This window comes from Anabas testudineus, chromosome 22, assembly GCF_900324465.2.
Source record: "Anabas testudineus chromosome 22, fAnaTes1.2, whole genome shotgun sequence".
Lineage (NCBI taxonomy): Eukaryota > Metazoa > Chordata > Actinopteri > Anabantiformes > Anabantidae > Anabas > Anabas testudineus.
Window position 1 is genome coordinate 14,510,914 of NC_046630.1, and position 22,107 is coordinate 14,533,020.

Genomic DNA, 22,107 nt, shown 5'->3' on the forward strand with positions numbered 1-22,107 from the left:
AGCATTAAACACAAATGAGTGAATTTACATTTACTAACAACAGCATGATTTTTTGTAGCGTTGTACATGTATATGCAAACTCTTATCTCCAGTTTGACAGTAGAACACTTTCTAGACTATGCCACTATTCACCAAACTACATCTATGTGTTTTATTAATTCATCCATTCATAAAAAGAAACTGACCTGCATTACAAATGTACATAAACACACTTTACACAGAACTGCAAAGGCAAGTATGATAATGTATGTTTATTCCCCAAGGAATACAGACGCACACACATACCGTCTAGTCTGCAATTGCTCTGTTAAGACCCATTTATTTTCATGCTACTTTCAAATTATACAGCGTGTGCATGTGTGGGCAGGATATAAATCAGTCGACTGAAGTGGAAGGAGGAGGTAAATATGGACAGCATATGTACAAACAAACAAGCACATACTGTATGACTGATGATGGCAGGAGAAAAGACATTGATTTAGCTTATTACATGTGATAATAATTCCTACCACTATCCATTGTTATAAACGTGCGTTTACCTGATTAATGTTTTGTTAAGTAGCATCATGTTACTTTATTAGCCTATTACTCCCCATTACCTTCCATTATTTTGTCATAACCAAGCTGGGATGTAAGGTGTAAAATTGCTAACAATCTTTTTTTTTTTATTATTGAAGTTTATTTGGAGATTTTTTTTTCCCCACAATTTCTCACTGACACACTGTAAAAGTGACACAAGTGGCCACACTTAACTGTAGTGACACTGTCAGCATACAGAAACTTCACTAAGTTACCATGCATTATCCTGAGACCACTCCTGGCTGGGTTTCATGACAGCTCAATGTGTGAAAAAAGATATCATGGTGTAGCTTGTGGCTTGGATTATCAACCATACTATCAAAACATGGCCACTGTGCCTTCTGGGTGTAATAAAGATATTTGCTGGGTACATCTTGCAGGTTCATCACTGGGTCACTCAGTTCAGTTGTTAGATCAGTGCTATTGATACTGTAATGTTTGTGTCTCCAGAGTTTTCTGCTTAACACTTAACTTTGAAACATGTACCTGAGGACAAACTGCATACTTAGGATCTATGGGATATATACTCTATAATATTTACCCTGTATGTAGCACTTGAACAGAAACTGCAAAAGAGACATGGCAACATTTTTTGTCTAACACCACTGTACTAGACAAACAATTGATTGAATTGCCCTGAAGCCCCAGGGTGTATAGCATGATGCGGAAGTTGCATGTTAATAGAAAGAGAGAGGTAGTGGGCATGTGTGTGTGTGCATGTGTGTTGTCACAAGGTTCAAACAGTGAGCACTGTTCTCTGAGTGATTTCATTTTTCCATTTAACTTTGATTTTTTTGTAGTTTTAGCCGTCACTCCTACCAATCATGATCATATTTTACTCAAAAGCAGGATTGCAGGAACAAAGAGTTCTAGCAGAGAGGAGAAAGAGGATAGATGTACTATATGTCTTACTGGGTAAAAACCGAAGGAGAGAAAATATGAAGTGACACAAATGTGCAGGGATTGATGTGGGGGGAGGAGAGGAAAGGGAGAGCAGGGGGTTGATTGGAGAAGACAAAAAAGGATAAAACAGATAAAAAAGGATCGAGGCGCAGGGCATGCCTTTGGGAAATGGAAGCAATCGATATAAAGTGATGCCAAAGTGTTGGGGAGGGAAAGGGAGGGGTTTCAGTTATATAACTCCAAAATGGCAGCTCTGAATCTCAGGATGATCTGAATTCTGGAGCACCCTCATCTCTCTTCCAAAATGACTTCTGTGTAATCAAACCACAGACGCTGTCTCCTGTGAATGGAGTTGCATGAACCTGAGGGTGAGCTGAGGCATTGTTTACACAACCAGAGATGTCAAAAAAAAAAAAAAAAGAAAAAGCACTGAGGGATTTCTGCTTGTTAAATATTCAACAATGAAGGGTCAGAAGCATCTTGATCCCACTTGTTAAGACTGAATATAAAGTCTATTGTTGATATTCATTGCGGCTGAGGAGATGTTTTTTTTCTCTGTTGTTTATACTTTTAAAATGGCAAAAATAACATTTAGCATCATTTTCTGCCCACACATCCTTTATGGAACAATGAAAAGTCTCTGATGATTGCTCTGGAGGAGTCCTACTAACAATCATTTACTTAATGTACTGTGATTTTAGTACAATATAACCTGTTTTACAATACCCTTTTATTATTTATAGATGCATATACTGGAGCTATCAGTACACTGTAGCTGACTTCATGGTGTATTGTTACATTTTATATGAATCTGAATCACAGCACTTTGTTTTTCAGTATTTACACAACAGCTCATCTTGGATCCCGAGACAGCTTTATTTCCCTATGAATTGTTCTTATAACAAGTTGTCCCTCAGCCCCCTACACGCGCTCTATTTCAGATAAAGTATATATTCTGTATGTCCTGAGTTGGGAGATAAAATGTGTGAAAAGAGAGCAGTAGGATTTGGAGCAGCATGCAGAGGGGAGCAGCCAAAGTAGAGAGAGAATATCAGCAGCACTGCCTGCCAGCCTCACTGAGCTGCTAAGCAGGGCTTAACGATGCCCAGGGGGTTGTGTGTGTGTGCGTGTGTGTGTGTGTGTGTGTGTGTGTGTTTTGTGTGCTTTCCTTCTTTATAAGCCCAAAACAAGAGCTCCATGTTTCGGGGTCAAATTCAGGCCAAGGAATCTGAAATGCAGAACTTTATTTGAGTGTTGATAACTTGTCAAGTAGTTAGTCAACTATCAAAGTGGATGCAGGTTGTTTTAATTATAGCAGGATTATAGAATGAAGACGCACTTGCTCTTAGGTTGCTGTTTAACACCAATCAAAGCAGCTCATTCTTGCTGCAGCAGTCCGGACGTGATCTGTGGACACGATGTGACTCTGTGAACGCTGCGATTAGAGCCTCATCACGGCAGGTATTTCTGCTCGCGACGTGTAATGAACAATGTTAATGATGGCACTTTTTTCAGAATGCCGCGCCAGGGAGCCAGCATGCATAATAGCGGGGCCCAGGAATTTGGATATACAGTATAAATGGACGGCCGGCATCATTCATGTTAGGAATCATATGCAAGCTTTTCCTACAGTGAAATGCCAAAACGTTCATGTAAAGTTTCCACTATTCTCCTCAGAACACCTTGGATCAGATTAATGCTGTGCCACCTAAACATTGCCTAATGAATGCAGGCCCAAAACTGTGAAGTCATTTGTTTCAAGCTGATTTAAACCAGAAACCAGGGAATTAACATGTACAATTTGTTTTAAACACCACCGGCAGCTGTTTTTGTGGCTTAAAAAAAAGTCTTAGCCATCAAAATGAGGAAATTATTTAGTAGAATGAGGTCTGATTTGCTAAAAGTATTACATTTTACACGCCAATCATGTTCCTGCCACGGCATTCAGGAAAATTCCAGCGTTCCAGGCCAGCTGGTCAAGCCTCAAAGCTGATTATTTTGGGAATGCGGGTGCAGCGTGTGTGTGTGTGTGTCTGCGAGGTGGGTGGTGTGTGTGGGGGTTCCTCATCTACTGAATATTGTATGTCAAGGCCCACTTATCCCCAAAGGGATTTTGGCTGATCAGTAGGGATCAGAAGTTAACAAACAACTTAAGCAACATCATGTCAGTGTCAAATCTCCTGATTTTGTCGTGTCTCCCAGCAAAGAAAGTTCGTGCGCATCATCAAATAATTCATTTGATAAATACATCTTTGATTAAAGCTGTGGTTATAGAAATGCTAACATTAGCAGGCACTTCGAAAAAGCTGTTTTCTAGTTATTCATGGAACCAGCTAACGTGAATCATCACCAATACATTTTCTTCACAGCGGAATTGTGAATTGATCCGAGCAGATTAAAAAGGAAACGAGCAGATGGAGCTCTCATGAATATACGTGCGTTTGCAGAAAGAAATCAGAGTTGGTTCATGCAGACACTGGAAAAGTGGAAACGTATATTTATTTAAAAGGTTTTTTTTTTTGTTTGTTTTCTTTTTTTTTTTCAAACCAAATGCTCTACAAGAACACTCTTGTTAATGATAATTAAGCTGTAAGCTGTAGCTGTACCACATTATCTTTGCATCTTACTGATTAATGAATTAGGTTAAAGAAGAATCTGCAGTATGCAAATTCATTCTTAGGTACTACAGCCAGTCCTGGGCTGTGTGTGTGTGTGTTTGTGTGTGTGTGTGTGTGTGTGTGTGTGTGTGGATGTGAGTGTAAAGCGAGATCCTCTCAGCTGGAGGCCTGAGCCACTTTTGAAATCCTACTTCTGCTATGGACAAAGGTGTTTTACTGTGCCAAAATGGTAGTCCCTGCTACAAATGTTTGTGTGTGTGTGTGAGTGTGTGTGTGTGTGTGCGCGTGAGAGAGAGAGAGAGAGAGAGAGAGAGAGGCACACGCGTGCATGTCTGAGTGCTCCACTGACCTTACATGACCTTGCTTTCCCATTCCCTCCCCTACTGTCATGAGTGGGCAGACACAAAATCACAGCTGACTGTTCAGCCCCCGAGGTACCATCACAACTGATTGCACGAAACCATTGGTTTCGGAAAATGTTTTAACATGGCGCTGCATCCTGAAAAAGTAAGGTTCCACCTCTAATTCCATAATTTGTATGGAGAGGCACAGTCGGTTTGACATCTTGCATTATCGGCAGGTCGCACTGCAAAAACATTTGGCTTCAGATGTAATTTATTTATGGTGAACGCAACGTTTCCCTAACTTTAACCGATGAATGTTATCATGCTAGATATTGTAGGAATACTCAGCAGATAATACATCACAGAGGACATTTATAGGTGGTGTGACATACATACATGGAGCTTGGACCTCACCTCTTCCACCCTTTAACCAAACAAAAAGAAAGCTACTCCCACAAGCAACAACACAAGAAGACACATCACAAATAGCTGGTGGGGGCGACGATAGTTTGAGGTCCGTGGGGTGGATTTGTTTTATTTTATATATATATATTTTTGTTTTTGCACTTTCCTCCTTTTCAGATATTTTATAGAATTAAGCCGACGACACCTCCGGGAGACAGCAACAGCTTCTGGCATCCCAGAACCACCTCCACACCCGCTGTCAGTGCTGATCAGACCCCTACATGTCTGCAATACACCACCACCACCACCACCACCACCACCACACCATGGTATTACACCTACACTTATAGCTGCGCTTGGCAAACAATGGTTGTCATTTACTGTAACAGAGCTAACATTTTGGATGTGGGTACAGTCAAATGTGGGTTAGGTTGAACAGGGAAGGTTTCATCACATCACTGGCGCTCCAGTTTGCTGGCTGTTTACATGTGGTCACTGAAAGTGTGTTTCCTCACCGAGTGTTGAACGACAAAATAAATTTAGGCATGCAAGTATACATACGTGTATGTGTGAGCGTGTCTGTGTGCACAGAAAAGGCGTGTGGGAGGTGTCAGCAGGGAAAAGCAACAGGAATATCACACAGAATCGCTCAGTGATTAAAGAAAAAAATAGAAAATACAGATCAAAAAACTTACAGGATACATGAGAGAAAGACAAACAGAGACGAGAACACAGAGAAGGAAAAAGAAAAATAGCAGTTTCATCTTTTTTCCTAATCACTGATCCCAAAATCAGTGAAGTTTGTTGCACTCTCATTGGTCAAATGTTAAAATATTCTTACAAAAAGCCAATTTCATCATTTGTTTTTAATGATGGCATAGGGTAACAAGCCTTTTAAATTCCTCTCCACTCATCTGACACACACTTCTGTATTCTTACTCATGGCGGGGATGAAACGCGAGAGGGAGCAGCTTAATCGGCGCCATGAAGTAGTGCCGTTTGATTTGTAAAGCGGTAACGTGTGAGGAGTAATCTGTTATCTTATGGAGAAACGAGTCCAGTAGCAGCGGGGTGCACCTGTGGAGAGTCTGGGATTGGAGAGACTTTTCGCCTCACTCCGCCCCCCCCCCTCCCTCCTGGCGCGCTCCCCGCCTCCCCTGAACCCGGAGCGCACACGGCTCAGGACCTTCCTCTCCACCCGTCGCATAACATGAGTTCGAGTCTCTGTGAGCGGACGCATGATGACACAGATGGTTTCATTAAGGTGTCCGGCTTGTTTCTGACCGAAGCTGCTGCTGTTTAGGATAAAAAAAAAAAAACAACAAAACCAAAACATCTTCCTCCTGTTACCGGTTGAGTTTTTTGGATGCGCCATGCAGTCTGGCTGCTGGAGTTGTGGCATTCGGCTGGTGGCATGGACGTGGGTTTGGAGTCTGGCGTTGCTTGGAGCGCGGTGCATCCCCGCAAATGAAGGTAAAGCGGACACAGAACGACTTTCGGGTTAATGACACCACTGTGTGATGGGATTTACCCGTCAAAGGTCCGTCGCAGCCTGTGTGCAGCTTTGGTGCTGTCTGGCTTTACGGTTTCGACGCCGATTGACAGAAAAAGGAGGTCACGTATAAATGAATTTGAGCAAATAGTAATTATAACAGGTGTAGCCCACGCCAGGTCACGTAATGTTCCGAAAACATCGAAATAAAAAAGGGAGCTTTGAACAGACCGTGCGTCTTTTCCAGATAAGCAGTCCTTTGAGGACTTCACTGCGCCGACAGACGCGCAGTGCGCTGCGAAAATCACTGGATTCATCTTAAACATTTGACTGTGCAGCCTGTGAGGTGCTCACTATCTGCTGACACTGACCTAAATGTGCACTTTAAGGCACACAACAGTAGTAAGCGGCTAGGAATGCTCACTTATTGGATTTGCTTGTGCAGTAAGTTTTAATTGAGCTCATAGGTTTGTTGGAAAAATTAATTCCAGTTGGGGAATTAGATCATTCTCATTTGAGGTGAGAATGAGTATATGGCTTTGTATCTTTAAAGACGTGGAAGATTCAGATTAACCTCTGACTTATGTTGTCACACATTAACAGTGTCTCTTGGCACAACTCCTACTTTGGCGCAGTTATTTCCATATACTCTTGCAGCTGGTTGTGCATGGAAACAAATCTATGTCCATCTAAACTGAACTAATGCACACCTGCATGTCTTATCACTACAGAATATCCAATGTGGACATTTGCAAGGTGTCTTTAAAATAAAAGGCAAATTGTATCAGACATTGTTCCCACGCTATTGTCCACACACTGAGCACCATTTTAGATGAATGCCATTGTTTAGGGCTCTCGCACAGCATTATCCGGGAAAAAGAGAACATTCATCAAGCGGCTTATTCTTAACTTGGCAGATTTATTTGATCAAAAATTAGATTCACAAAAGTGGTTCTCAGTGTGTGGCCGTGGGAGACTGAGGGGTCCTGGAGGGGGTTCGCAAAGCATCTTTTGAACAACATAATAAAAAAAACTTGAAGGTTTCTACTTTCTATCAGTGTCCTCTGTGTTAAATAGTCACACTAGGGGTTTCGTGTTCAACATATGAACTTGTATTTGGGATAAAGTACATTTCAGGTTCCACAATGGAGTGTTTAATGTTTCACCACTAAAAGGACTCTGGCACCTAAAATGCATCTGTATCTATTACTTGAGAGGTTCATAGCATCGGCTCACCATTAAAATACTTAAATTCCCATTTTGTTAAAGCACAGTTCTGTTAAAGTGAAGCTTCAGGCTGTGAGAATTGTGAATTAATGTCAGACCATGGATCATACTGTAAGTAAGTCTGTGTTCTGACTGCTGCAATAAAAGCACACAGACATTTGATTCAGACACTGGATTTTTGTTTGGTTGTCTTCATTTATATTTACTTTAATCTAAAAAGAAACGGTTCTACTTTCTCAACAGTTTGATTAGAATAATTGGGAACTACTTAACAAAATACCTTAAATGAAAATGTTGAACCCGTTGTGCAACATTTGCCAGAGGCTGCTATTCCACCCAAATTTGACATTAATTTGGCACATATTTGCATTGCAGTGGATGAATTGCATGCATAATTGGAGAGGAGAGCGATGCCCATAATTAAAATGGCCACTGTTCTCTCACTGAGCTAATTTAACGTAATAGGAAAAGTAAGATTAAACCATTTTCTGCTCACTTTGGACGTTTTTGTTGAATGGCTGGGGATTTTCTCAAATTTTGTCTTAATATGACACAGCTGTCCCGTTCGGCTGCGTTTCTGCAGCATGATGTGTCCTCACGTTACACTGAAATTCACCTCATTCGACTGCCTTTATAAAGCAGCAGGTCCCCTTTCATCCACAGCTGTGAGTCAACTTTGCAACCTAATGGTGATTAAAGGAAAAAAATAAAAGCAAACATGATGCAGGTACCTCTTAAATCATATTAACATTTCTAAGATCCAGAAGCCTCCGATCCAGATGTTTTAGAGGCTGGTATTGTGTTCAGTTAATAATAATGTCTGACTACTAATGAGGATGATCTAGGGTGACCCTGCACATTAGGGATGTTCAAACCCATCCCTTTGCTTTTTGTTTGTAATGCTACTGATCAAATGAGGACCATGAATTTGTGTGAAATTATAGTAAATGGCTTGAAAGAAGTCTGTTTTTATCTACTTTGCCTGTGCATCTGTATGAGAGAGAGAGAGAGAGAGAGAGAAGGCAGGCCATTAAGCCTAGAGCCATTCTAGCTAACATGTACTTAAACCCATCACCTGCAAGAGTCCCAGAAGTGTGCAGTTGAAAATAAATGCACTGTCAGTCTCGTCCCTCTCAGATCAAGCATTCAGTTGTTATTTTAAAGAGGATTTTTTTGCACATCGCCAGTGCTAAAAACTCACTTCACTCTTCAACATATTTGAATTCTTTGAGAATCCTTGAAATAATGTCACTAGAAGACATTCATTCAGTGGTGATGACTTTTAGTAATACGTCCTGTAAATCACTGTCACAGACAAGCTCCGACTTGTTAGGTGGGTTGATCCTCAGAGAGAGTGAAAGAGGTAACATATCCCTTATGATCTAGTTCAGCAACACTTATCTCTTCTTTATGGCGGCCTAATTAGTTGTCTAATCTTCTCCTAAGGACATCTTTTATTACTCTCGGCAGAGCAATGGACACAGTAAGACTAGAGTAGAGTGTGTGGGTCTAGGTGCTGGGAGGGCTGGCAGTGCGAGTGTGTCTTGGTTACTGATACAAAATTGATATATATATATATATATATATATATATATATATATATATATATATATATATATATATATATATATATATATATTTCTTTTTTTTACATATAGAGACCTGAAGTTACTATGTCATACTTTGGCTGGCGTCTGTTCCATTAGTGTCAGCTAGTTTGTGCATTATGCCATTAAGCCACTCTTTCATTGTTCATTGTAGAAATGAAGTGCATTCTTTGGGATTTCTTTCTGTATTCCAAGAAAAAATGCCAAACACTACTGCACAAGCTAAAACCTTTGTAATCTTACTCACTTACTTTCACTCAGTGATCTTTAGCCAGCGTATGCCTAGGCCTCATGGGACACACGTAAATCTAAATAATTAATAAACAATTATATCAGATTGTTTATCAAAGACCTAATGGACTTACCTTAACACACCTTAACACAATTTGCCCCCATTACATCTTTGTTAAATAGCACTGCACTGTGCAACAGTTGGGATTTCTCTTTTATTGTTTGTGTACACACTGTGCCAGATGCAGAATGAACCAAGCATTATCATAGATGAGATAAAAAGACCTGGACTCTGGCCTGACAAAACATTGTGCTGTGCCGTGTTTGACAGTTTATGTCATGGCAAACATCAGAAGTTTTGAAGCTGTTGAAGGGCAGCCTGAAAGGAGATACGCCATATGTTCACTGATATGGTTTACTGTGAAAATGCTGTTTTAGTGTCACTGATACGATAACGTACTTTGGACTAATTGTTTTTACGTCATAATCAACAGTAATGTGAACAGGCTATGAGCTGATCAGCCTTCAGCCCAGACTTCTAGTTAATAGTTTGGGATTGTCATATTATCTTATCAAATCCAGACCGACAAGCTGCTGTAAAACACAGAACCACCAAATGAAAATGTTGCAACTTAAAGACCTTTTCATGTCTTTGACATCTGAAAATGAAGGAATCCAAAAATCCCTGCATGAGTTTGTGGTTGCTCCTTTTGAAAAGAACATTTTTTTCTTGTTTAACGAAGCAGTTTGACACATACTTTGGTAAGATATGACAGAACCCACAAGACTACACAGTCACCAGTGTTGCACAAGAAAAGACAAACATGCTTTGAGGAGTGTAGTGGTCAAGCTGCATTTGACAGCTTTCAACTGAGAGACTGAGAAAGGAACATTTCAGTGAACCAATCTGACAACTGAACTACACACAATTCATATTTTGACTGATATTTATAGGGATAACCTGCATTTTTTTTTATTTGTTAACAAAATGGGCAAAACATTTTACTAAACAGTGTAAACTGAGAACAGATTCTGGTGCAGAGTCACAGTGCGGACCACGTGGCCCAGGCCAAGTCTAGTGACTCATGTTGGGACTTTTTCTCTTTGATTGCCAAATACATAAATTGTTTTTTTGTGAATAAATAAAGCTCCACCAGAAAAGGGTCATGAAAGCAACACAATAAAGCTTTTTTTTTTTTTTAAATAATTCCTTGTTCTGTCAGAAGTACATTATTCTCAAGGATGTTTATTCTCTTTAACAGTGAACCTGCTGGATTCTCGCTCAGTAATTGGAGATCTTGGATGGGTGGCCTACCCTAAGAATGGGGTGAGTATAAGCTTTTGATTTATTCATTTTGTAAAAATGGTTTTCCTTTAGGATTCATGCGTTTTTCTTGTGACCCAGGGGAATTAAGAGAAAGTTTCCATGGCTTTTGGAACTAATCTTTTTAGGAAATTTAATGAAAACTAATTACCCAAAGCATCAAACATTAATCGACCATACTGTATCTCGAACCTCTAAAGGAATGGGCATGGTTTAGGTGGTTCAGGTACCAAACACACTTTCTCAAATATGACTATAAGACACCTTTAACTTCATGATATTACACTGAAGTGCAGGTGTTTTATAGTTTTTATCAAATTTAAAGGTCATTTCATTTCCAGGAACTCTCAGATCATTATCAGGCTAAATTGAATTCATGAATAAGATATTGAAAGTCACAATGGAATATAATATTCTCAATCCAGGAATTGAATTTCCGTTTCCAAGTATTCCCAGGGTGATGTCTAATTGGAGAAAGAATTATTAGTTGGAAAAATTTTTATTTCATGGTATTCTACAGTATGTATCAAGACAGAGGAATTGTGGTTAAAAAATATAATAATGTTTCAAGAATTTCAAGACTACCTCCACTCATAAGAGCAGAGTTAATTCCACAATCTCATGCGTGTTGATACTAATGCCTGGTTGAAACAGGTGCATCCATTTGCATCACGTAAAAAATTCTCTCATATAGTCACAACTCCTGTTGGCAAATATGCAGCTATACACACCGGACCAATACTGCTGACCATAGCACTTTCTCAGCTCTGGGTAATCAAATCACGCCCCGCTCTGTGGCTGTATGTAGATGGGGGGAGATAGTGCTGACAAAAGCAGCCATATGCGCAATCATATTAATGAAGATGCAATTATTGTGTGTGGTTTTGACAATGCAACTGTATAAATAACTGCATTCGAGGTAGACAGAGGGAGAGACAATTAAAAATGTGATAAGGAAATGTAAGGATCTCATAATGACTTTCTCTCTTATTAGCTGTTGTGTTTTTACTAAGCTATAATTTCAGGTGATTAAAATGCCATGTTTGGTTGTTATCTTTTTTTCCCTCCACATGACAAACACATCAAAGTAAACGATTGAAGTGATTGCCTGTTTGGCATTTTAACAGATATTATCCGTGTTGGCAGGTCTTATCATATTTTTCTATTTATATGATGGCGCCCAGTTTCTGGCATATTCTCACACGTTCTCTTCACATACATTCGTGCATTCACCATTCACACTCTTCCGTGGCTTAATAAGATGTTGAGGCACAGAAGTTTTTCCAGACGGTTTGTTTCATCCCTTGTTTTCTCCTCCTGCCATCATCCCCATCATCACCCCTCCCGTCATTTTTCACTTTTTTTTTTGGCTCCGCTCTCATCTCTCTCGTTCTCTTGACTTCTCATTGCCACTTTCTTGTTATTTTTGTCATCTGCTTGTCTTTTTTTTTTTATCTCACCATCTTCTCCACACTCCTATGAAAAGCAAAGCATCCTTGTGTTTTGCCAGAAACAGGCAATTAAGGTGAAGAATATGGATATACTGTACTTTAGGTATGTAAAATAAGGGCTTTCTATGTCAGAATTAACTTTAGTATTTATAACGTTTTGGCTTCTTCTTCTTCCCTGTATGAAGTAGAATTAAAAACTGAAATTAAGGCACTAAGAATTGCACTTCAGATTTAGAAGTCTGACTTGAATGAAGCTAGCAGGGACCAAAGTAAAGTTTTTTTTCTTGACACCCCATAGCAGGTTAGTCTGGCAGACAGATGTACAGTGTGATGTGAGACAGAAATGGAGAGAATTATAGAGACATTGAGAGTTGCAGACAGTCAGTGACAGCCTGAGATGGACAAAGAGGGAGACATAGAAAGAAACCAGGCTTCCTGTGACCTCGAGAATACTCTTTCTCCTCCTGTTTTGAAGTACAGGAGCAAAAAGCACTGCTGACTGTAGAAAGAAAGAGGGAATATTAGGGAGTCTATAACGCTACATTGGAGAAAGGAGCAAAGGGAGCTTTTGTGGCAATGTGTGAGATACATCAGGATTTTGGATTGAGCAAGTAGAACAGGGACAAGTTGTTGTACACAGATTTTAATACCATCTAGGCAGGATGTTGGATATAATTATGCAGATACCAAAAACCTGTGTATTAGGAACAAAACGGCTACCACCTCAAAAAAGTTACTTGCACTGAAGCTCCATTACGGACTACTGATATAAGGGTTCTTAGCATCCTTATCTTAACCTTACAGCTGGTGTAAAAGCAGATCAAGGAGGACAAGAAACAAACACAAGAAACTAACAGACTGTTGGTGCCTTCCCTCTTGAGACTATTTTGCTGTCAACCCCTTGTTGTCTAATACTGTACTTTCATTAGATCCTGTCCTTATTGTATTGGAGGATGTCTTGGTTGGGTGAGCTGCTATTTGGTGGATGCTTTTATCTGTTGCATCTTCAAGTATCGTGAAGGAACAGGAATAAAACATGGAAAGTATGGAATAAAAGTGCCATTAAAGGAATGGATCTCACAATATGGATTATTTTGGTCTTAAATCTGTCTGTCTCTAGTGCCATTTATGATGGATACCATTTACCCATTAGTCTGATAAATCTAAGAATGTTTTTACTCTGTCCTTATCTGAACATTAAGTTATTATGCAGTAGTCGCTGGCCTGTAAAAACGCAGGAAGTGCCAACCAGACAAGGTGGTGATAAAGGCTGAAAACCTTGTGTCACTGCAGTTCTTCTGTTTACACTCTTAAAGAAGAGTGTATCAGAGGGATAGCTGACAGCTTGAAAGGGAAAAAAGTCAGTGTAGAAAACCCAAAGACTCAGCAGAGCACAAAGACGAAGTAACCAAACTATAACAATTAGTCTGATTGACGCTATACTCTTATCAGTTCAACTGGGCTCAATACTGTACATGGTCCGAATACAAACTAAGAGTATGTGTCTGCCAGAAAGTTGCAACTGGCACTGTAGAGGTCTTTCATTGTCCATTGTCCTTTCAGTGTCCATGTCTAGTCATTGCTGAGATTGTTCCTGTTGTCTACACAGACAAGAAAGCTTTGTAGGGGAAAAAATACAAATAAATTTGAGGATAAGCTGGAACAATGTATTGTGAATGTGTAATCAAAGTGTATCAGAGAGGTTCTAATTAAACTATTCTTTAGCAATGACTCTACCTTTTAAGATACTTGCCTGATATTGGTGTGAGATCATCCGTCTTGTAGCCCTACTTTAAATCTGAAAAAGGATTCTATGTTTAGGATAAGGGCGAACTTGTAGAAAGCAAAACATCCTTGTGTTTTAAAAGTTCCAGAAACAGGCAATTATTATGAAGACTAGGATAAACTCAAAAATAAGGTGAAACAAAACTTGGGACTGATGTGATGTGAAGCTAGTTAAAGGGCTTGCTGAACACACTGCTGAAGTTCAGTGGTAGGCAGGGTGGGGAACAGGCGCCCAGCGATCGCTCACTGACAGTTGACAGTTGACTTGGTGTGTCAGGGCTGTAAAATATCTGTCCCTAATAAAGAGGGAGAGTGGTTGTGTGAACAGTTCATGGAGTGTTTGCTTTGAGATTTTTTGTGCTGCAGCTCTTCGGCTCTACAACTGAAAGCCTCTTTTTCCCTCGTCACACTACAGAACCATGAAGGAGGAAAGACAAGGGTTTAACCAGACAGAGGAGGCAAGACAGATAAGGGAATGGTCGAGATCATCATAAAGAAATGTGACAGGAAGGACAAGATTGAAACGGGAGAGCGGCACAAATCGGGGACAAGAAGTTAGAATCTGCAATCAGTGGAAAGGAGGGGAAGTGATCGAACAGTTTTTCTGGGTTAGACTTAAAATTGGATAATTAAAGCAAGAATAGAGGGCACACAGACGGAAAATGATGATAGACACAAATGAAATGAAACGGCAGAGGGATGAAGCGTGAGAAGAAGGATGCTAGAGACTAAGATGGAGGCGAAAATAGGTTATCAATACAGTTAAATGTGTCAAAGTATTCCCGTGGGAAAAGGAGCATGGGTTCTTGTATGGATAAAGAGTGAGAAAGATCGTCCTATTACAGTGTCATGATGGTCAGCAGTAATGGACAGTAATAATAAGTTTCAGACAGCTTTATGGACTAAGAACCAGGAGGGCACTTGACGTAGCCACAGGCGGTCTGCTGACGGATGTGACATGCAGACACACACGCACACCCACACACATCACAGTGAACAAAACAAACACACTAATGAGGAGCTACAAGGATGCTGTAGGGAAAGTTCAGTGGAGAGAATTGAGTTGAAAACAGACAAGAAGAAACAAAGTAGGGACTGAGAGGATTGAAATTAAAAACATTTGATTATTGGGACCATTTACAACCACTGGGATCTTTTTTTTTTTTTTTATCTTTCCCATTAAAGCATCAAATCAGTCACATTGGTGTCAAATCAAGCCAAGCAGATAGAAATCTGGATATATCTGAAAAGCAGGTTGAGACAAATGGTCAAATTGTGGCAAATTCTCTTACACTTAGGTTGAAATGACCCTTTGAAAAGAGGTTGTGTAAATTACATCTAAGGGGAAATGGTTGCGCTGAAGATTACAATATCTCACTTTTAAACTCTGAGATACACAGAAATAGATCTGCCATCAAATGAATGTGCAAAGAGTAATTGGGTTTTAAGAGGTCAACTATTCAGTCCATGGTAGTACCTTAAACCATGCAACATGCACTGCAGATGACTTTGTGCAGGAACAATGGAAACCATGTCTTATACACAGATCCTGATCCCAAGCAAACCTAAAGAAGGTCATCTTAAGCTATGTAAATCTCAGAACAGTCTGGTGGATCGGTGTGATCTAACCAGTAAGAGGCTTAATGTCTGCACTGGGACTGACTTTGCTAGAGTCTGGTAATTATGGGGACACACAGAAGCACACAAACGTTGCATCCAGCATCTACTTTTGAGGATCCTGCTTGAAATAAAGCACCTAAATAACCATGCCCTTAACCTTTAAAGAGCATATCCTCATTTTACAGATATGTCCTCATTGTTAGTTGAACATTCTAATAGGTCCTCACAGAGATAGGACTAGAGGACCAACATACACATATTTTGAGGAAATTGTAATTAACAACACACACTTTGTCTGATAACACTTGCCAACACTTACATTAATTGACAAATGGTTTGGAAATGGAATGATAATAAGCAAAGAAGAAAAGAGAGAGACTAAACATGGAGGACTGAAAAAAAAAAAAAAGACAGCTGGAGAACATGACGGAGAGAAGAGGGAGGATAGACAAAGAAGACTGTACACAACAGCTACAGCAAGGATTGATTAATGTGGGCTATTAAGCTATAAAACCAGATCATAGTCTGGTCCCTCTGGTCATATTATGGCGACATGATGAAGCGCCTGTATTAGCCATGGGAGAGTGCTAGTGATGCAGATAATAGCCACGTCCCGGGAGACCTGCAAAGGGAATTAATACTACTGCCTGACGCCCAGACGGGCATGAATGCAGAAGCTCACACGTGCTTACACACAGAATCATTTACATATATGCAAACACATACACACACACACAGACAGGAATGAATGCACATGCGCACAGAAGTATGGCTTTACTGTATGCACAGATGAACACACCTATAAGGGCATGTTAATCCTATTTTTCACCGAAAAGAACTCCACCCCTCATTCATGGTGAATTCATATAGACCATTTAACATTATCGCAAAGTTTTGTCTGTTGCAGTAGGAGGAAATGAGGTGGAAGGGATGAGGATTATTCTGCTATCTATACCTAGACACTCGCGCACACACCCTCGTTACAATTTCCTTACTTAAGCCTTTGAAAAAGGCATCGCTGTAGCTAATTCTCACTACATTTCAGGGCTCTCAAGCCTCTATACATCTGAGTATCACTTGAATTTTTTAATAGCAGCACAGATGATCCCTGAGCTTTGGCTCTGATACCAAAAACTATTCCTTTTCTTCGTTGCTTTGTGGCCTACGAGCATCCTCAGATTCTCAAATGTCAGCCAGCACTGGTGAATTGTAACTGCTGTAAAATCCACTTTTCCATATTTTAGCTTCATTACATTTCTAAGTGTTTTGTTGCACTTTGAACTCAACTAGATTTACAGTGTATGTTTTACAGAACATTATCTTTCAGATTTGGATTTTCCATGTAATCAGATAAGCCTATAAAAAGCAAATAGTTAACCAATGTTTGTGACTGTTGATATTGTCCGCTTGGCACATTCATCTGAGTTATTTGTAGTTCCATTGTCTACACTTCTCAAATAATTTAATTTACATATCTTTTCAGGTCTCAAATATTCAAACCTAGCCAGTATTTTGCAACAATAATCTCTTGACCCTTCAAATATTTGAAATGAGTCTCACCTTGACAAAGAATACGATGCTGCTTACATTTTGATAAATAATACAATAATGTCATATATGGTGTGAAGGCATGGCTAAAGTGTTGTGCCATTCCACTAATGAACAAATAATTGCTGGGATCATTTTAATCTGTTATTTGAATCTACTGTTGTCACATATCTAATAGAATAGACATCTTGCTTTGGACCTAATGTTTTGTGGTAAATCTTTTAGAGACTGTCACCACGATCAAGCCGTTTTTGTAGCTTTTAATGAGACCTGTTCATGTCTCGTCTGGTAATTTGGCTCACTCTTTTGGGTGCCTTTTCCATCCTGGATGGGTGCTTGCCTATTTTCTTCTCATCCATTTTAGGTGATTCAAGATGTACAGTATGTTTCAAGTAATTTTCCACGTTGAAGGAGCCTTGACCTGCGACTTAGATGGAGCCTTATTTATTTATTTATTTATTTATTTACCAAGAAGATTGTTAAATGTGTCCAAAGGCTATATCCCCAAAAGCACGGCAGCTTGTCAACTTGCATTTTAGCAAACTGTGCTTGGAGATGGTCCTGTAGCCTTTACCTTTACTGTGCTTGGCAATTATTTTCTTCCTTATCGCTTTAGACAGCTCTCTTCTTTTCTTGTTCTTGTCCGGCTTCAGGGTGGTGCACACAAAGATAGCAAATGGCACAAGGGCTTTTCTCTATTTAAACATGCTGAATCAATTATAAAAATGAAGCATTATGAGACTGAAGACATTTGTAATATTAATTGAAGACAATAGTTAAGAAAACACCATCCACTCATTTGTCACCACTTCAGAAAGCACCAATAATTTTGAATTCAGGACCCATATCTATTCTGAAGTATTTAAATGCTTGTGCCCCGTTTTAGTTAAGTAAAAGATAATACATTCTTCCCCTTTTTTGACTTCATCTTTCATTAACCTCTTTCCTTTCTCTATAACAGTGGGAGGAGATCGGTGAAGTAGATGAGGACTACGCCCCCATTCACACCTACCAAGTTTGCAGGGTTATGGAACAGAATCAGAATAACTGGCTCCACACCAACTGGATCCTGACTGAGGGTGCCCAGCGGGTCTTTATTGAACTCAAGTTCACTCTGAGAGACTGCAACAGCCTGCCTGGAGGGGTTGGGACCTGCAAGGAGACATTTAACATGTATTACTATGAAACTAATGGTGATGAAGAGGAAATGGACGATGGCGAAATGAGAGATGGAACGGGGATGACAGAGGAGGAAGACAGGGTGATGAAGGAGAGCAGATACATCAAAATTGACACCATAGCAGCTGACGAGAGCTTTACCGAGCTGGACCTGGGGGACCGTGTGATGAAGCTCAATACTGAAGTCCGCGATTTAGGTCCTTTGACCCACAAAGGCTTCTACCTGGCTTTTCAGGATTTGGGGGCTTGCATCGCCTTAGTCTCAGTGCGTGTTTTCTACAAGCGCTGCCCATTTCTAGTGAAAAGTCTGGCTGAATTTCCCCGATACCATCCCAGGCTCAGAGGCCTCGCAACTGGTGGAGGTAGTGGGCCGCTGCGTCAATAACTCCATTCCTTTATATGAGCCTCCCAGGATGCATTGCAGCACAGAGGGAGAATGGCTGGTGCCTATTGGGAAGTGTGTGTGTCAGTCAGGCTTCGAGGAAATCAATGGATCCTGTCAAGGTGAGAGGGAAAATGTAAATAAATCAAATGTTTAAATTGCAGTCGAAATAAGGCAACGATGACAGTGTAGAAATTTAGATGATTTGTCCTTTTTTTTTATTAGATTCCGTGCTCACAGTTTTGGTGTGAGCCCTGTGTGCGTGTTTCTTCTGGGTTGCAATATTCATTACGTTTATTTTTATATCCATGCATGTTTGTTTTTAGTAGTGGGTGCTCGAGTGATTGCATGGATCTGTTTATTCTTCCACTAAGAGTGTTTCTTACGTTGTGTGAGTGTCTGTGTGCATGTTTTTCCCAAGCTTAGTGCAGGGTATTCCCCGAAGCCCCACAGCACTTTGCTGCTCTCATACAGCCTCTGTTCTGCTCCGACTCGACTCCACACATTCCTACCACCGACCTTAACTGCTATTTCCACGACCACGCTGGGCCTCTGTATTTTTCTCCCCTTCACTCCTCTCCAATCTTCCCCTGCGCTGTCTTTAAATTACTCAATTTTCAGACTAGCACTCAACTTGTGCAACTGAGAGCAGCAGTGAGCAGCATGGTGAAATTTCAGAAAAAAAATCTAGAGGATAGTTATTGAAACTGTGCGGCGCAGAAATTTGAAATGTGTAATTATTTGGTAGTTTTTGAGTGTTTCGTCTACACACTCAATGTACTGGTCAGGTGTAAAGATTTGATTAACCTTGTGTTTGCTATAGATAACCCTATTCCAGTCTATGAAACAGTTTCTTGTCCCTCTGCAGTATGTGACCAACAAACCCAAATTATTAAGAATCCTTCTCTTACAGCCGTGAAAGTCTTTTACAGCCATCAGCATTTTAGTTGTCAATTTGTGGTAATCTGAAGAGATTTCACCCCACACAAAATGGAGTGATTTGATAGGAACTTCTACCATCCAGTTAAGATGCACCCATAACAGCTCAACAGGGTTGAGATCCGATGATTGTACTGGCCATTATAAACACCAGCTGACTGCTTCCTCCCTAAATAGTTATTGTTATATAGTTTGGAGCTGGGCTTTTGGTTATTGTCTTGTTTTAAAACAAGCTAAAATCTATTCACAAGCATGGCTTTGTAAAACATAGTAATAGCCTACATTCAAAATGCCTTTTATCTTGTATAAATCTCCCTCCTTACCACCACCAAAACAGACCCAGACCATGACATTGACTCCACCGTGACAGATTGTGTCAAGTGCTTCTTCAGGATCTTGGCTGGACCCATCTTGACTCTTTAATTGAACATGCAGTTGCTGATGATGCAGAGAGCATATTAGTCTAAAAAATGCCATCTTTATAGCTTTATTTTTTTTAAAATAAGCACAACAACTTTCAAAGGATTAGATGGCCTTTTAGATTGATCCACTTGAATTAGCAAACGCAATGTGTCATTGGATGACATGACAACTTTTTGCTCACAATAAATGTCTATATACCTAGATATTCACTTAGAACTGTTTGCAGCTGCAATAGTTATTTACTACATTAACAATGTAAACACTATATTTATAATACTAATAATAATAATAACAATAATAATGATAATAATAATAATAATAATTCAGATTTTTATTCAGATTTTAATGTACAAAAATCATTTTGCTTTTCAAAGATAAGGTCATTTCCTAGTAATCCTAGTTCTTTGAACACTAGTGTCAGAGACAGGCTTAGCGGTTCACACTCAGTGGGAGTTTCAGGGAGGCATTTCACATATTAGATTTTAAATTAAATTCATCAGGCAGTGTCTGCAGAAGGTCAAACAATAATGCTCAACTTGTAGAACCAGCAGCTTGTTATCAGTTCATTGTAATGAAATAATAAATTATAGCTTTGGAACAAACCATCTCTACAGCTTTACCTTCACTTTGTTAAGCATGGAGTCTCTGTAGGGAGATCATTAGGAAATAGCTGTCAGTAGGCCACTGGCCTGCCTGCAGTCATACTGCCACAGACTGCTCAGTCACCCAGACTGTTACAGATCTATTGCTGACAAGGCTTCAAATTCATTCTGGTGTTCAGCAGAAATACTTGAGAGCTTATTCTGACTTGGGCGTATTTGTGCTACGTAACAACACACACAAGTAGTGACTTAAGCAAACTAAAATGCACAGTTGAAAGACAAGATTTTTGTGTGTTCCCTTGATCGTCTGCATAACAAGTGCATGCAAACGTGTCATATTACAAGTGAGACCAAAAGAAGGGAAAACAGCTTTTCCATTTCTTAATTTCCAAGTCAGTGGAGGACAGAATGTTTAGTAGTGTACACTGAGCTAAAAAGATGCAGCCAAAAAGCACAGTTTTCTTTGTAACGCTATTCATAAAAGAGTGTTGGGGTGTATTTTTGGGGACGACACTGTAATACAATCTGACCTTGGCACCATATATTTCAAGAAGCTCACACCTCCCACACATACACCTCACGGCCTGTTTTTCTGCCCTGTCGCAGCAGAACAAAGTTTCAGCATTGCAGACGGTTTAATTTTCGTCTTAATGAGTTTCAGAGTGTTTTGCAGTACAGGATGATAATGATGTGTGATATGCAAATTTTTTTGCCATTAGTTAAACATTTAGAATAAAAATATCTCTTGTGCTCCCAGTAAAATAGATCTTTCTTTTTTTTTTTTTTTTTTAAATCATGCTCCACATGTACTGCCAAATGAAGGAAACAAACAGGAGTAGAACGCACACTCCTCGCAATTAATGAAGGTACAGGAGGATTTTTTTTTTTCCTTCTTCTTACAGTTTCATATGTAGATGAGACCGTTAAACTGACGGCCTTTGAAACTGTCTACAGAGAGAAACATGGCAGGGTTTCCTCTCTCACACAGCTTTCTAACCATATGTGTTCGCTGCTTTAGCAAACACTTCCTCGTGTGCGCCACTCACGTTGGAGTGTGAAGTGTGGAGTTCTGGGTTTGAGATGTTGAAAGAACATCTGCTGAGCTGGATCGTAGAACCGGCACTGGGTGTAGCCGGCTAAATGTCTTCCGTGCACGTCTATTTTTTGCCTCTCTGTGAATGTCATGGAGTGCTTTGAAAGTAGTGTTTATAACCAAAAATGTATTTATTATTTATTTAAATTCATTTGATAGCCTGTTCAGCTTTGGCAGTTAATCCTTTAAGCGGTGAGAGCATGATACAGCGTGTGTACAGTATATGAGAGAAATTGTGCGTTGGTTGTTTGCACTGCCTAATAGAGCATGATTTAACACAGCCTTTGTGAATATAGGACAGAACTCATTGTGGACAGCTCTTTCTCCTCCTCTTTATCTTTTCTTTCTCCCTTTC

General features: G+C 39.8%; 1 protein-coding gene across 1 annotated transcript in view; it reads left to right on the top strand.

Annotated features, from left to right (window-relative positions):
* The first annotated feature begins 6,254 nt into the window (after nt 1-6,254).
* Nucleotides 6,255-22,107, top strand: part of LOC113148657 (ephrin type-A receptor 5) — a 45,993-nt gene continuing 30,140 nt past the window's right edge. Inside the window, 5 exon segments of the mRNA XM_033325851.1 lie at nt 6,255-6,322; nt 10,669-10,733; nt 18,096-18,327; nt 18,382-18,626; nt 18,628-18,817. Of these exon segments, the coding sequence (XP_033181742.1) occupies nt 18,162-18,327; nt 18,382-18,626; nt 18,628-18,817 (601 nt within the window). The 5' untranslated portion in view covers nt 6,255-6,322; nt 10,669-10,733; nt 18,096-18,161.